The 17,325-nt window shown below is 37.3% G+C and overlaps 1 protein-coding gene across 1 annotated transcript in view; it reads right to left on the bottom strand.

Annotated features, from left to right (window-relative positions):
- The window catches only part of LOC148953083 (sex-lethal homolog), a 57,401-nt gene that overhangs the window by 14,091 nt on the left and 25,985 nt on the right, over positions 1-17,325 (bottom strand). Inside the window, exon 2 of the mRNA XM_089088288.1 lies at positions 177-404. Coding sequence (XP_088944414.1) covers positions 177-327 — 151 coding nt within the window. The 5' untranslated portion in view covers positions 328-404. The remainder of the gene's footprint in view (positions 1-176; positions 405-17,325) is intronic.

Raw genomic sequence — 17,325 nt, 5'->3', positions numbered from 1 at the left:
GGAATATTTAATTATTTATGCAAAGGACTGTTTCTCTTTTATGCACTAAGTTAGAATAAGATTTTCGTTTTAAGTAAACCTTCTATCAAATTGAAAGATAGAAATTAGCCGGATCTTATGCACAAAATGCAGACCTTAAGCCTCCCAAACACAAAATAAAACAAAACTGTACTTACTATCACTCTGTTTTGATCCATGAGCAGCATTGCCATTCACTTCAGGTTGCTGAAAGCCTCCATTTTGAATTTTTGTTTCACTAGGGTTTGTATTTGACTCATCTAGGTGGAGTTTATCCAAAGCATCAGAACAGCTTTGGATATCAGGCATGGCTTTCTAGCACCCTTTTGGAAAGACTTGACTTGGAGGGAAAAATAAAGCGTGCTGAGACAGTTTATAGATGGTATCTATAAAACAAAAACAGAACATTCCTTCTCAAAATTAACACTCGGTAAAACTCTACAGGTGCTACATTACAAAACAAAGTTTTTCTACGAAAGGATAGCCTTGGTATACCGCTATTGATTTTTAATGTTATAGCGGATATTAGAGTCAACGCTTTGACGTTAAATTAGTAAAGAGAGATGTGCCCCCTTGCATTCTTTTTTCCCAGTTACTTTGTATAAAACAGACACGCATAGAAACTTGAGAGGGGAATCAGTGGATCAAAAATTGATAGTTAGAACGCCTATTTTAAGGATCGAAAGTGACAACATGACAGCCAGACCTCTTCCTGCCCCCTGTTTTGCAAGGGGGGGGGGGGCACCCACGAATCTCCATGGCATTGTATTATAATTTTGAGACAATTGCTTTACTCAGAATGGTAACAAATATGTACTTACAGGGTGGATGATACCCAAGTGGACTCAACAGCAACAGCCCTTATTATGCAAATGGGAGTTTCTTCATAGATAGATTTTAATAGAAAAGATGGGGATCTTGTAACTTGTTAAAAGCAGAATCAAGCAAGAAATTTATATCTGTGTAATTGAACGTTAAATAGGGCTTTTGACTACTAGAACCCTTGCCCTCAACTACCAACTTTTAGAAGAAAGGATGGCATGTTGAGCTTATTAAAACCAGAAGAACGTAATGATTTTCAATGTAAATGATAGGAGCACAAAAAGACGGACCATGCAAACTTGGTGCAAAACGGTGGACCATGAAAACCAACTAGGCTACAAAAACGAGCTAAGTCTTGACTCAGTGCCGAAATGGGCCAATTCAAAACTAAGGATATACTCGGTTCAAAAGAGATCTAAGTCCTGACTCAGTGCGAGCTAAGTCCTAACTTGCTGTAAAATGAACTAAGTGCTGGCTAGGTTCGAAAACGAGTGGCGTCCCAGCTGTGGACCCAAAACAAAGTTCATTCTAAGCTGCAGAATTTTGAGGATGCAGTACAAAAATGAGCAAGTCCTGAATCGGTTTAAAAATGAGTTACTTGGTGATAAGTCAAAGCTGCACACTGACACGGTGCAGAGCAAGGAAAACTATTACTTGGTACAAATACAGGCAACATCCTGACATAGTGTAAAAATGTGCTAGATCTTGACTTGGTGCTAAGTCCTAGCTTCCTGTAAAATGGACTAAGTGCTGGCTAGGTTCGAAAATGAGAAGCGTCCCAGCTGTGGACCAATTTGGTCCCAAAACAAAGTTCATTCTAAGCTGCAGAATTTTGAGGATGCACTACGAAAAAGAGCAAAGTCCTGAATCAGTTTAAAAACGAGTTACTTGGTGATAAGTCAAAGCTGCACACTTACACAGTGCAGAGCAAGCAAATTTATTACTTGGTACAAATACAGGCAACATCCTGACATAGTGTAAAAATGCATTTGATGTTGACTTGGTACAAAAACGAACTAAGTCCAAGCTGCATTTATTCTTCCCCAACCGCCAATTTCTTAGCAGAGAAGTAGGGTAATAGCACCTTGTTTAAACCGGAAACACGCATTTTTTTTTCATTTTGAACAAATACAGGCAAACAGTGAGCCTGTGGCTTCTCCAACTCTATCCCCCTTTTTTTATTCCAGGCTGCAGGTAGTCCCTCCTCAACTATCAATTCTTAAGCAGATAAGTAGATCAGTAGGACCTTGATGAAATCAAGAACATTCAAGGATTTCCAATACTAACTAATTAATGTATTTTTGACACATTGACATTATCATAAATTAGAATAACAAAAGAAAATAAAAAGAAAACACATGCACAAGAAAAACATACAAAACAACATTAAATATAAAAACAACAATGCAAATTAAAATAATCAGACAAGAGGATGAAAAGGACCCAAGCATAGGCAAGCCTGTTCTTTTAGCTTAGCAACCAACTTACTATAAGATACATCAGTACATCATCAGTAATACATCAGTGGCACTAAACATTCAAATAACCTTTTAGTTCCTATACCAACAACGCAGATATAAAATGAACTTACAGTAATGGAAATACAATGCTCTAACGTCCTGCATATCAATGGTATTAAAAATTGGTACATTTTACCTTCAACAAAATAATGAAATCTTTTTAGATTTTATTATTAATAAAATCTTTTTAGATTTTATTCAAAGGAAGTGTTCTTAAAAAATGGGAATGTCTTATAAAAAAAAAGACATTAACGTAAATCTATTTAAAGACAACATTAACAAAAATCCTTTGAGAACAACCTAGATATTGATTTACCAAAACACACCACTGATCACAATAAAACAGAACACAGAAGATTTGTTTGATAAAAAGACAGAACATAATTTTTTTTTTTTTGGGGGGGGGGGGGGTTGACAAGCCATATCTTAGCAGCGAAAAAGTGCCAGTAACAAAAGAAAAGATAATGGAAAGTGAAGCTGGAGTATAAGACAGGCTGTTGAAAATTATACCAGCTAGTCATGAATAATTAGTGAAAAAGTAAGTTAGTTAAAAAAACCAAAGCCAGTATTAATGAACAGTTCCAGTCATTATCTTGCAAGGAATAGCAAATATGCTATTCCTTTCTTGAAGTAATTTCAAATCACAAGAAGAAGAAAAAAAAGTCAAAATTAGAAGTTTGTATTGGAGTTGCAAGTGTAATAATTTAAATTTGTTGGCAAAAACACTTTCAACAAGCAGCCTGGATTCACTTTCCAAGTCTAGCCAATTCTCATCTTCTTGCAAATTAATTTAAAAAAAAAATTCCACAAAATAAATTTTCCAAAGAAAAGTAAAGAACTCCATTAAACAAAAAATGAGCAAAAATAAAATCAAATAATCTACCAAGCGTGAAACTACCACAAATCAGCATCGATAATAAATGAAACCTAAAACGAACAGAAATTACAATAAATAACCAAGTCGAACTCAAAACGAGCAGAAATTAACATAAGTTGGGCGAAAAACCCCTATGCCTTCCCAAGGCCAGAACAAAATTTGCACTTTACTGAAAAAAATTTAAATATTTTTACTTTTATAACTTTAATAAATCAAATAATATTAATATTTGATTACTAAATATCAGTATATGTATATTAAACTGACAATGCACATTCATTTGTATTTTTTCAGTAAGGTGCAAATTTTGTTCTGGCCTTGGGAAGACATAAGGGTTTAATTTGTAATTTCTGGGGGGAGTGTCCTGCTCCTAGGTATAATTTCCTGAACTTTAACTGCGTGGAACAAAATGGTTATCTCAAAATTTTGATTGGATGTGTTTGGGGAAATGGTGGGCGTGGAAGGGGCGTTAGTTGCCTTCCAATTACTTTTGACTCTTGAAAAGGGCAATATCCATTGCAATTTTTAAATGTTTGAGCCGTTTTTGATGTTTCTACGAAAACGCGTTCTATAAAAACCACATGTACCCCCAAAGCTTAACTCATAACTATTGTCATGAGGTCTGCGAGAACATTTTCATTCGCAAAAGATCAACTTACGCAACTTAAAATCAGTTGATCATAATGGCTCTCTCAAAATTTTGATAGGACTTGTGTGAGGAAAAGGTGGGCGTGAGAGGGGGGTTAATTACCGTCCAATCACTTACAACTATTTAAAAGGGCACTAGCCCTTTGAATTTCCAATCGAATGAGCCTTTTTTGAAGTTTCTACGACAACGCCTTCTATAAAAACCTTATATGGCCCCAGGGCATAGCTTACAACCCTTGCCCCGAGGGTTGTGGGGGAGTGTCCTCCTCAAAAATATATTTTCTATCTGTAAATCAACTTCGCTTAACAAAATGGTTATCTCAAAATTTTGATTGGATGTGTTTGGGGGTATGTTGGGCGTGGGGGGGGGGGTTGTAGTTGCCCTCCAATCACTTTCGACTATTAAAAAGGCCACTAGCCCTTTGAATTTCCAATCGAATGAGCCTTTTTTGAAGCTTCTACGACAACGCCTTCTATAAAAACCTTATATGCCCCCAGGGCATAACTTAAAACCCTTGCCGAGGGTTGTGGGGGAGTGTCCTCCTCAAAACATATTTTCTATCTGGAAATCAACTACGCTGAACAAAATGGCTATCTCAAAATTTTGATTGGATGTGTTTGGGGAAATAATATTCGTGGGGGGGCCTAGTTGTCCTCCAATCACTTTCGACTATTAAAAAGGGCATTAGCCATCCGAAGATTCAATCGGATGAACCGTTTTCGAAGTTTCTACGAATACTCCTTTTTTCTACGACAACTCCTTCGATTTGAAGTGTCCGGGTATGAAAAAAAAAACTCATTGTGCCCACATGGCTGCTTACTTAGGCAGCGCTAGCGCGCTGCCTATGATAAAAGTCTGGCAGCTTCTAATATTTTCATTTCTCATTCTCCTAAATCGAAGTTTACTTCTGGTCTTGTTTTCACTGATCTGTCTGATCACTTCCCTATTTATCTATCACTTTTTGTGCCTAAAACTGAGATTGCTGTGGATGAGCAAGGTGAGTCTTCTTTTAGAACTTTTACAGATATTCTAATTTAATTCTTAGTCTTCAGAATAATGATTGGTCTAGTGTTCTTGAAGCTAATGATGTTGAATCTACAACAAGTTTATTTGTGTGTCGTATTGGAGCTCTGTTGGATAAGCATTTTCCTCTTAGGAAGAGGCCAAGGAATTATATACCCAAATGCCCATGGATGTCCAAAGGTCTGACCAATGCTACAGATATGAAGCCGTCTCTGTTCAAGGTTGCATATAAAAGTAAAACGCAGGATGATCTTTTGAAGTATAAACATTATAAAAATGTAGTTACTTCTTCAGTACGTGCAGCCAAAAACCTCTATTTTTCGCGTTGAATTGATGAGTGTAAGGGGAACTTGCGATAGGTTTGGACTGTAGTTAATGAAGCTATTTCTCGCAAGAAACTCAAACAGTCCCCCCATGTCATTACAGGAAAGCTGATGGATCTATTGTGGATAAAAATTCTTCTGCATACGCCTTCAATTCTTATTTCACCACTCTTCCTTCGGTTCCCATTCAACCCAAGAGTAGAGTAAGTAGTTTTCCCATTGCAGAAAAGTCATTTTTCCTTTCCCCATGCAGTTATATTCAAATTTATAGTATTATTTCTCAGCTTCCAAGTAACTGTTCAGTTGATGGTTTTGGTTTGAGTAATAATGTTCTTAAAAAAATTGGTCAGTTTGTTTCTAACTCCATCTCACACATAACTAACCTCTCTCTTTCTTTTTGTGTTCTTTCTCATTTCTTTAAAGTTAATAATGTTTTACCTTTGCATAAAAAAGTTGAGTCATCTCTATTTTTAAACTATAGACCTATTTCTGATTTTCCTGTCATCTCTAAGGTTGTTGAAAGGGTAGTGTATCGTAGACTCTCTTCATTTGTATTTAGTACTAATACGACTGCAGGAAATTGTCTCATAACTAACCATCAGTATGGTTTTCGTCCCACTTTCTCTACCTCGTATGCACTTTCAGATGCAACAGAGTTTGTGTGTGTTAATCTGGACAAGGGCTTGTGTGTTTTGGGTCTATTTCTTGACTTTTCAAAGGCCTTTGATATGGTTGACCACTCTGTTCTTTTGTCTAAACTATCTTTATTTGGAGTGCATGGAGTCCTACTAGAATGTTTAACGTCTTATCTGTCAAGAAGATCTCAGTATGTTTCGGTTAATGGTACTTCTTCCACTACTTTACCTGTGTTGAAGGTTGTTCCACAGGGCTCTGTGCTTGAACCACTTTTGTTTTTAATTTACGTTAATGATCTTATTGATGGTTTTCACCCCCTTGTGCACCCTATTCTTTTTGCTGACGACAGTAACTTTTTCATTGCTGCAGTGGACTTGCCATCTGCCACTTCCCTAGCTCAAGGTCTTCTTGATAAAGTAAAAGATTGGTGCTGGTCAAATGGGTGTGCGTGTAACTGAAGCCCCATGTAACTGAACCCCAAGCAATTGAACCCAAGCAACTGAACCCCCGTGTAACTGAACCACGGTGTAACTGAACCCCCGTCTAACCGAACCACCGTGAAACTGAACCCCCCTGCAACTGAACCCCCGTGCAACTGAACCCCTGTGCTACTGAACCCTCATGCAACTGAACCCCCTTTAACTGAATCCTCGTGCAAATCAAACCCCATTTAACTAAACCCCCATGTAACTGAACCCCCATGCAACTGAACCCCCGTATAACTGAACCCCCATGTAACTGAACCCCCGTGCAACTCAACCCCCGTATAACCGAGCCCCCGTGTAACTGAACCCCCCTGTAACTGAAACCCCGTGCAACAGACCTCTCGTGCTACTGAACCCTCGTGCAACTCAACCACCGTACTTACATTGGGTAAAACAGAATAGGGTTATGAACAATAGTTATGTAATTATGGTATAGTTATTTAACCTTTAAACTGTTCTAAATAAAATGGCCGTCCCAAAATTTAGATCGGATATTTTGGGGGGAAAAAATTTTGGGGTGGAAGCCCTCCGATCACTTTTAACTCTGAAAAAGTGCATTGGAAATTTTGATTTCCAATCGAAGGAGCCCCTCCCCCCCCAATTTCATGCAAAATTTTTTCTGCAAAAACCTTATGTGTTAGCAATGAGCGACTAGCTTAACTTACAGCCCTTGCCCCAGATGCTGCTGGTGGGGTTGTTAACCCCATAGGCATGGTTATTTTATCTTCATACTATTTTTAAAAAAATGTTTTTTTTTTTTTTGTTCGGATGTATTTGGGGGGGGGGGTGGCAGTGATGAGGGAAAGACGGAGTGTCATGTGATTATATTTTATTCTTTGAAATTGAACTATAGTGTTCAATTTCCGATCGAAAGAGCTTCTTACATAGTTTTAACAACCACTTGTTGTGTAAAAACATTAAGTTTTAATAAGTGGTAACTTGCAACAACATATAGACTGCTGATACAGGTGTATCAGCAATTTTTTGGAACAGCTTAGCGTATCAAGATGAAGCTTTGGGGCATCTACCTGCTACTACTGCTATTACTACTACTAATTCAACACTATTATTATTTCTACTGCTCCTACTACGACCTCTGCTACTATTAAACTAGCACTATTAAGGCTACGCATATCAAGTTGAAAATTTGACAGAATGAGGTATTTGAGGTGAAACTTCAACTAAACTAAAAGACACTTTTTGCGTGCAGTTTTTCAAAATGGTCTATCTCAAAAAGGGATTTGTGTATTAAGCTAGAACTTTCAGAGAGTGCTTAAAGAGAAAATTAAGTCGCCGAAAAGAAATATATCCACACTCAGGCCTGAGATTACCCATAGGTCCATAAACCTGGATCTAGAAGTACAGAATGCTAGCGGGAGCAATAGATTATTACTGAGAAATTTTTTCCTGACAAAAAACTGGACAGATGTGATTTATCGTCGCCAGGTGCACTCTGCCACCACGCTGCCTATTCACAGAAAAGTGACTTTAAAACAACACAGGAATTCCATGGTTACTTATAAATTGTCAGATGTCTCCCAAGAATGGTAGCTGAGAGTTCGGTATTACCCCTCTCTTTCATCACTTTTCGCTCATCAGTTGTGTTCTGTTAACACACAGTTACATGGTTACACACAGTTACAGGTACGGGAGGGTTCAGCTACAGGGGTTTTAGTTAAAGGGGGTTGAGTTGCATGGGGGTGGAGTTGCAAGAGGGGCTAGTGTCCTGGGGGTCAGGTGCCTAATGGTTCAGTTGCCGGGGGGTTCTGTTATACGGGGGTTCAGTTGCAATGGGGTTCGGTTACATGGGGTTCAGTTACATGGGGGTTCAGTTACATTAGGGTTCAGTTACACGGGGGTTTAGTTAAATGGGGTTGAGTTGCACGAAGGTTCAGTTGCACGGGGGTTCAGTTGCACGGGGGTTTAGTTACACGGGGGTTCGATTATACGGGGGTTCAGTTGCACGGGGGTTCAGTTACAAGGGGGTTCGGTTATACGGGGGTTCAGTTGCTTGGGGTTCAGTTACACGGGGGTTCAGCTATAATGGAACCGGTCAAATGGTATGACTCTCAACAGCCAAAAAAGTGCCATTGTACACTTCAGAACCCCTTATCGTATGAGAGACGTAAGGAAGCCAATCATCCTGACTTATGGGAATGATGTTATACTGCAAGCTACTATGGTGAAATTTCTTGGTGTGTATCTTGACTGTTTTCTTTTTTTTAACCCTCATATAATTCACAACCTTTCTCTCATCCTCCGCCAGTCTTCAATGTTGCACTGGGTTAACTCATTTCTTCCCCCAGATGTTATGCTTTCTCTTTATTATGCTTTTATTTTTACTTACCTTTCTTATTGCTGCTCTGTCTGGGGTAATACTAATAACTTTTTTTTTACTGTATGCTAATGTTTATTCTTCTCTTTCATCTTTATTTCATACATATTCTTTGATTTCGGGTAATATTTATAGTTCTTATAGCGCTTTATTATTGTGTTGTTTGGCCCACAACAAGCCAAGCTTCTTGGGCCAAATAACTTTTCTTTACGTTTGTAATAGTGTTTTAGTATTAATAAAATGATTGATTGATTGATTGTTGCTAGTTGCAAATAATGGAAATACCAACGATTTTCCATCTGTAGGATTGAAAATCCCCCTAGCTCATTTCTCTCCAATTTTTCAGTAAATTTTTAGGTTACTAAAAAATTATTAAGGAAAACGATGATAGATCAAAAACTTTGACTGAACATTCAGATTTAAATTTGAATTGCAATCTCATATTTTAGTTCTTAGTACAAAAACTTTATGCTTCCCAAGAAAAGAAAAGAAGGATATTAAATATAAAACGAGTCAAAATAAAGTTGTAGAATATGTCAAACCTAAAATGAAGAGAAATGACTATGAATGAGTAAATGATACCAGGAGCAGATTCAGCAAATTCAATTCAATGAGTAGTCACAAAAGATTCAATGAATAGTCAGGTCAAACTTTAACCAAACAGACATAACTATACATGAAAAAATGAATGCTAAAGCAAATAGAAATTGAAATTAAAAAATTCAAACCAAACCTAAAACATGTTGAAATTGGCACAAATAAAAGTAGGGATTTTGCCTGTTCAACCCCTTGATGGTTAGAGTTTCATTTATGCTTTACTGAAAATAAAATATATGTTGAGCCACTTTTTTTCACTATAAAATTAAAAACTGCAAGAAACTGCTCAAACAAAAAGAAATCCCATTTTTATTATATAAACTCAATTTGAAACAAGGAATACAGTTTCATCAGGCTAATACACAAAAAATACCCTTCAAAATTTTCTTGCTGAAAAATTCTGCATGATTCCAAAATTTTTCCTGATTCAGAAACTAATCCTTATTTCACCTTGATTCCAATCCAATTCTCAATTCCAAGAACACTTATCCTTTTTCAGTACTGATAATAATTATAAAGCTTAATGTACAAGAATGCTATTTGTGAATTTAAGATTCAAAAATATTAAGAGAAAAGAAAATAATGCTATAATATTAACTAGACATCAGGAAGTTGAATTTATTTTCATTAGTGGCAGAGCTACAAAGACCACAAAAAATGACTATGACCCCTCTAAAGGATTGTATTTTTGGCTTTTTTTCACCAAATTTACTTACTTTTTGTGCCAATCTATGTTAGTGGTTTATATTTGGTATTAACAGCTGGCATTGATGCAAATTATTAATTATTATATTACAAGCATGAGTTAGAAATACTGGACTGGTTGGGGCAGGATTCACCTCAAAGATGAAAATTTTTAGAGTAGCTAATGAAATAATGTTTCTAAATTCAATCAGAATTTTCTTTTGTACCAGCCATGGGTGATCCTCAGCTTTTTCCAACTGCATAGATATGACTCAGTAGTCAGTAGATGGGACCTGTGACACATTTCCAATGTTTAAACAAATTTTCAAGCTGTTTGATTTATAAATGAATTTCACACTCAAACTTTCCTTGTTAAGCTCGTTGCCTCTTTTCTCTCTAATAGATCTCAAGCAGTTAAATATCTAAATTGTTTCTCAGATCATCTCCCCATATTTAATGGCATTCCTCAGGGGACTATTCTAGGCCCTCTCCTTTTTCTCTTATGATTAACAGCCTTTCAACCCTTTATGACAATAGATGGAAATTTGTCGATGAATTGACAGTTTTAGAGATATGTCATAAAAACATCTTTAGCAACCCAATGGGCATACTCCACGATATTGCCTGTGAGGCGTCTTCCCTTGACATGACAGTTAACCCTTCCAACTCCGCAATACTCTCAGTAACTTTCCTTAAATCCCCTCCCCTTTTTCTTGCTTCTAGTCCTCCTGAAACCTCTGTTACATCACTTAAACTCATTGGTGTTACAATTTATTCCAGTTTGAAATGGGTTGCCTATATAAATAATATCCTACGACAAGCAAACTCCTCACTTTCCCTCCTTAAACTTTTAAACAAATTTAGTTGCCCCCAATCACATTTACTACAAGTATACATTTCTTTTGTGCGTCCCATATTAGAGTACGCTTGTCCTGTGTGGCACCCTGGCCTCTCTAATGAAGCAACACAAAGAATTGAAAATGTCCAAAAGAGAGCTCTAAGAATTATTTTTAAAGAGGGCATATTTGCATTTGTTAAATATTTCAAACCTAGAGACCCTCGAGAGACGAAGAAATAATTTGTGCCTCCGTTTTGGTAAGTTGGCACTTTTGAACCCCCGTACTGCGTCCCTTTTCCCTGATTACCATGTACCTGATAGAAATCGTCCTCCACAAACTGTGTCTCAGCCTATCCCCACCTTATCTCCCATTCTTTGTACTACCTTGCGGTATAAGAAATCTTTTATCCCTTTTTTTACTGACATAATAAATAGTGGTTAATTTGTACAGAAATTTTGTCTTTTCTCTTATATAATAAAAGAAATAGCTCGTTTTTCTTTATACTTTTTTTTTTGTTCCCTATCCCCTTTTTATGTTGTTTTTTAAACATTTGTCAATGTGTATATTATTTATTTTTTCAGTTTTTATATTTTTAACTATTTGCCATTTTGCAGTTTTTAATATAAGTGACAAAGGAATCATATAGCATTCCGATGCCTTTATGTCTCGCTCTTTTTTTTGTGTATATTCGGTTTTTCCCCCCCCCCCCCTTCCTTTTTTTATGTCCATTCTAATTCTTTTTCCGATTCGTATTTGTGTAAGTTTACTTTGACCAGTTTTTATCTTTTTAACTTTTTAATTGACTTTTTACAGTTTTAATTATTGACTGTTAAATGATTGTTCATAATGATTTTTCTATTTCGTTGTTGTTTTGTGCATTTTGCCAGTTTTAGTGCAACCATTTATAATGTCAACTCAGAAGTCCGAATTCGGCCCTTTGTGGGATTGTGATAGTGATCTTTTTTAAATAAATATATTACCTTATCTTATCTCATTAAACCGATGATTTACGCCATTAAACAGTTTGTGGTAAAAAACAGTAGACCTATTCATTTGATTCAATGAAGTGAAATCTTGGAATTCCAATAAGGAGTCTCTTTAGACCATAAAAATGTGACTTGCCATTAAACAGTTTGTGGTAAAAAACAGTAGGCCTATGTAAGGAGCAACTCAGGCCAATAGTAACCAAAACTCTAAAAAAGGGAATTTCAATAGCAATTAATACATCAAAGAATTGGCTTTTTATACTGATTCCAAATATACAAAATTCATAAATTTAATGTTACCCAGCAAAAGCTAAGAGCCTGAGAAAAACTGCCTGTTTTTCAAAAAACGATGAAGACACCACCAAAAAGTCAAGCAATCTTAATGAAATCATACCTTTAGATTCAGCATATAGAGGTAACAAGCTCTTATTTTCAAAATTGTGAAATTTCGCCTTTTTTTCCTGTAACAGCGATGAAATTGAATAGAAGCTCAAAATAATGATTCTAATGGTACTGTTTTTATTAAATTAAGGTATTTTTGGTATTGATGCACAATTGAGGCTATTCATTGTATCATGATTTTATTTATAACCTGTCACAAAAAACTAGGCAGGGCCCAGAAGACAGTATAGATCAAGAAAGACAAAAAAGAAACAACAGAAAGAAAAACATACTTTGACAACTACAAACATAGGACAAATAGAAATGACCAAAGATGGGAAGACTCCTGGCATTCAGCAGAAAAATCATGAATACGCTTCTCAATAACCCTGGCTGGGTTTACCAATCTATACTTTCTCTACAGAAAGGAATTACTTGTCCCATGTTAGCAGTTCCATCAAATGCTTTGCAAATTTGAACAAAAGGTGGTGAACTTGCTTTCTCTTACCAAAGTTAAAAAAGACCAAACGTAAGCAAGTAGGCAAGGAATTGTTAGGGTATTATATACCTGAGAACAGTGAAATCTATTTAGGTACAAAATATTTGAAACTAGGGCTGCAGATGCATCCGAAATCTTATTTTTTCAAAACAAGCATATTTTTTCAGTGCCAGGTTTGCACTTTCTTTCAGATTTCCTCCAATAGGCATACCTAGGTAAGTGGGGCTGATAGCAAAAGGGACTTCAGAGCCAGATAGACTTGTTGTGCTTCTATTTCCTTTTTAGTTAAATGGTACAGCATTCTTGGAAAGTCCAGGAAAGGTTCAGTAAGTCCTTTACAAATGTGACTAGCAAGAGATCAACTCCTTTCAAGATAACTATACAGTTCAACTTATCCTGAGCACCAGTAATGCAATTATTGTACAAAACTGGAGATGTCGAAGCTCCTTGACATACACCTTCCATGATCCAAAATAGAAGACTACCATCTTTAATTTTAGCTTTAAGATTTCTATTATACATATATCTTAGACAAATAATTATCATAGCATCAGCACCTTTCATATGAATCTCAGGCAAAACTTGCACAAATATACACCAGTCTAAACCTCTTGCAACATCAAGTGCACATAAAATCAAGAAATCATCTTGGTTGTCAATGTCCTTTAGCACATTTACAAGTAATAAGAGAGCATGCTCTGTACCTAAACCTTGCTGGTACCTGAACTGACAATGAGGGGCAGAACATTTTTCTTAAATGTTTCTTATCATAAATGAGTCAAAGAGCTTAAACATAGTACACAAGACTGTAATGGGGCAATAAGAACTGCACATGGAAGTGTCTGTTTGGCCCTTTTAAGGATGGAAGTTATTCATCCAACACAAAATTGCATATGGACTAAACCAAAGACCAGGATTATCTGAAACAGCATAACTAGATGCATGGGCGCCCATAAGCTGAATTCCAGGGGGGCAAACCTCATCTAATTGGCACTTTTAATGCTATATAATAGAAATCTCAGAACAAAAATATAAAAATAAGGCCGCATCATTCAGCCAGGGGGGGGGGAGCCCCCCCCCCCATATGGGCGCCCATGACTAGATGATGCTCAATTAAGAATCTGCCTTGCGAAAATAGAATCAACACCAGAAAATTTTTTCTTTAATTTCAGAATTAAAGAGTGAACAACACAGACAGGTAAGATTTCATCTTATTTGAAAGAGCAAGAGCTAGCTGTTTTCATAAAACTCCTCTGTGCTTTTATTGGGTATACTGATCTTGCACTCAAAATATTCAGCCTACTTTTTTTGGGCACACTGGTACTCTGGGCTTTGGCAGGCCTTCTATACTTCCAGAGTTTGGAAGGTCCTCCCCTAATGTGCAAATATATAGCCCAAATTATGTATTTCCTATGCATTTTCTATTTCTTAATTTTGTCAATGTTGATATAATTTAGAGGTATTAAGTTGAAACAAGAGTGAGATATGGCAAAATCCATGGGAAATATATAGTTGGGGCTGCAAGGTAAAACCCCCAGTGCCTAATCTTGGACATATTTTCTGAGTAGAAAAGTATCTGTCCTAACCCAAAGAAGTTCTGGAAGCATGTTTCTAGTAAAGACCACAGCATATAGTCAGTAAAAACACTCTGTATGGATGATGGGAGAACTTCCCAACAAGCCATTTGCATCAGTTTTTACCAGTGAATCAGATGGTCCACTACCTTGTAGCACATCCTGTGACATCCCTAAGCCAATGAAACCTGTTCAAGTATCACCTCCAGTTGCCAGAAAACGACTTGAAGTGCTAGACATCGACAAGTCTACTGGTCCTGATAACGTGCATCCAAGACTACTGAAGAAGCTTTCCAAAGAAATTGCAATCCCCTTTAGACATATGACACCAAAACAGATCACTTGGATAAAGGAATTCCTATTACCTTAATTTGCACTTCAGAGCAAATCAGATGCACTTCAGAGCAGACCCACTGGTATTTCCAGGAAACACCATTACATTTGATATTTAATAGCTTTTTGAAAACTTCATCATTGGGTGTTGAGATTGTTGTATTTGAGAGACTACTCCAGTGGTTTACTACATGACAGCAGAAAAACTGTTGTCAGTGTTGAGTTTTGACAGATGGCTTAAACAGGTTCTTTGAATGTCCCCTCCCGCCAGTGCCAATATTTTGGAAAATTGACACATGAATTGAGGGGGGGGGGTTTCTTGTGAAGTAAGCTTATATGTCATATGCATATCAGCTCTTTGTTGTCAGTAAACCAGTTTAGATAATTTTCAGCTCCTTCAAACGATCATCTTAAAACTAGTCTCTCATCTTAGATACCGCCTTTGTGGCTCTCCTTTGCGCCCCTTCCAGAAGCTGTATGTCACCCCTGTATCCTGATGATGCTATTCACATTCCAAAATCAAGCACTGGTCTTACAAGGGCCATGTACAGCCTCACAAAAACATAGGGAGACCTACTGGATATAGATTTTTTTAAGAGTGCTAGGACACAGTTTGCTTGAGACACAATCTTCTTTCAGTTTGAATTGAATTTACACTGGTTGTCAACAATTCCAAGATCCATTGCTTCCTCCAACCTTACAGCTCTTGAATATTATTTACAGCTGAATTGACCATAGTATACTTGAAATCTGGGTTGGACTTGTCAAAATGAACAATACTACATTTGTCAATATTGAAGCTCGTGTGCTATGTTGTTGCCCAATTTTGAATATGGTTCAGATCGGCTTGTAGTAACTGATGATTGACTGCACCAATCAACTTTGAGTCATCAGCATAAAGAGTTAGATGATTTGTAGGTAATTAAAAATATTGTTTATATAGAAATTGAATAGGGTAGGTCCTAAGACACTACCCTGCAGAACACCACATCTATCAGAGAGGATTAATTCTCCTTCATTAGTAAAAAGCCTCACTCTCTTTGGTCTATTTGTAAGAAAAGCTGAGATCCAGCCCACAAGGTCTGCACTAATTTCAGATGACATGAGTTTTATGTTCAAGTGTAGATGTGGAACTTTGTCAAATGCTTTTGCAGCACTTTTACAATGCCTATGGACCTGATTCTATTGTATCTGGCTAAGGCTTTCAACAAGGTGCCAGCAAGTTCAACTCTTCTCAGTCAATTATGATAAGGTTTTCTCCAGAGCATATGATGCTGTAAGCAGATCCCCCAAGGCACTGTTTTGGTCCTACTATATTATTCATCTAAATTAAAAATATGGTGAATGGAATACAAAACAACATTGCTTTCTATGCTGATGAATCCAAGCTGTTTGGACCCCCTAACCAAAAAGGCCTGCAGTGTGACCTTCCTAAAATCCAAACATGGGCACAAGATTGACTACTTGAGTTTAATATATTAAAGTGCAGTGCCCTTCACTTTGGTAGCAATAACCCTCGTTTCCAGTACAACATGTCTGATCCCAATTAATTGTCAAACTCAGTGCTTAAGACTAGTCCTGAAGAAAGAGATACTTACTTACTTACTTAAGTCCCATCCATCCTCATGGGACGTCTTGGGGCCACTCCTTTCAAAGAAATCCAATGAACTAGGGCTTAGTATGCTGTTCTGTCAAGTGTGTTTTGGGATAGTTGGGCAATGCGTTGTCGGTCAAAGTTTTCGATCCACCTTTTGCGCGGTCTTCCCCGTGGTCTAAGTCCTTTAGTTGTCCCTTCAAGTGCGATCTTAGGTATGCGTTCGGGATTCATTCGTTTTACGTGGCCGAACCAGCGCAGCTGCTGTTTTCGAATTTTGTTCCGGATAGTGTCTTGCGAAATCACCCTTCTTCGGACTTCTTCGTTTGTGATATGGTCAGTATATCTGATCTTGGCTATCCGGCGCAGACATCTCATTTCGAACGCAAGGAGGTTGCGCTCGTTTTCAGCTTTTAATGTCCAGGTTTCACACCCATATAGAGCAATGGGTATGATCAGACTGTTGAATAGATGCACTTTCAGATGGTTTGAAAGGTGGTTAGATTTCCAGATTTTTGATAGTCTTTTGAAGCTAGAGCTAGCAAGGACGAGCCGGTGTTTAATATCAACCGTGGGGCAGTTGTCAGCTGTAGGGAGACTAGTTAAGCCAAAGAAACGTAATTTATTGACTCGTTCCACTTTCTCACTATCTAAAACGCTCGAGGGGGGGGTGTTTTATATCCTGGCATGATCTTTGTATGATTTTGATCTTGTTTGCGTTAAGGTGCATACCAGACGGTTTTGTTGTTTGGAACATACAGTCAGCCTGTCTCTGGAGTTCTTGGGCGGTAGTGGACATCTGGACGATATCATCCACATATGTTAGTTTGTCAATTAAGATTCCTCCTATTCTGACTCCATATTTGACGGGTATCAGGGAGAGGATGGCATGCAGAAACACGTTAAACAAGTGCGTCGAGAGAATGCATCCTTGCAGGACCCCGGAAGTTGTTGGGAATTTACCAGAGAGCCAACCAAAGGTTAGTATTTAACTTTTGAATTGGTTGTACATGTCCTCAATGATTCTGATTCATCTGGGACACCGTAGTGTCTTATAATATGCCCCAAGCCTTTCCTGCATATTAGGTCAAATGCCTGTCGGAAGTCATTAAAGAGCTAATAGAGGTCTCTGTTAAACTCGAAGAACCAT

Source organism: Artemia sp. Qi Xiang Cuo, chromosome 4 (genome assembly GCF_049724085.1).
Source record: "Artemia sp. Qi Xiang Cuo chromosome 4, ASM4972408v1, whole genome shotgun sequence".
Lineage (NCBI taxonomy): Eukaryota > Metazoa > Arthropoda > Branchiopoda > Anostraca > Artemiidae > Artemia > Artemia sp. Qi Xiang Cuo.
This window is presented reverse-complemented; position numbering and strand designations above follow the sequence as displayed.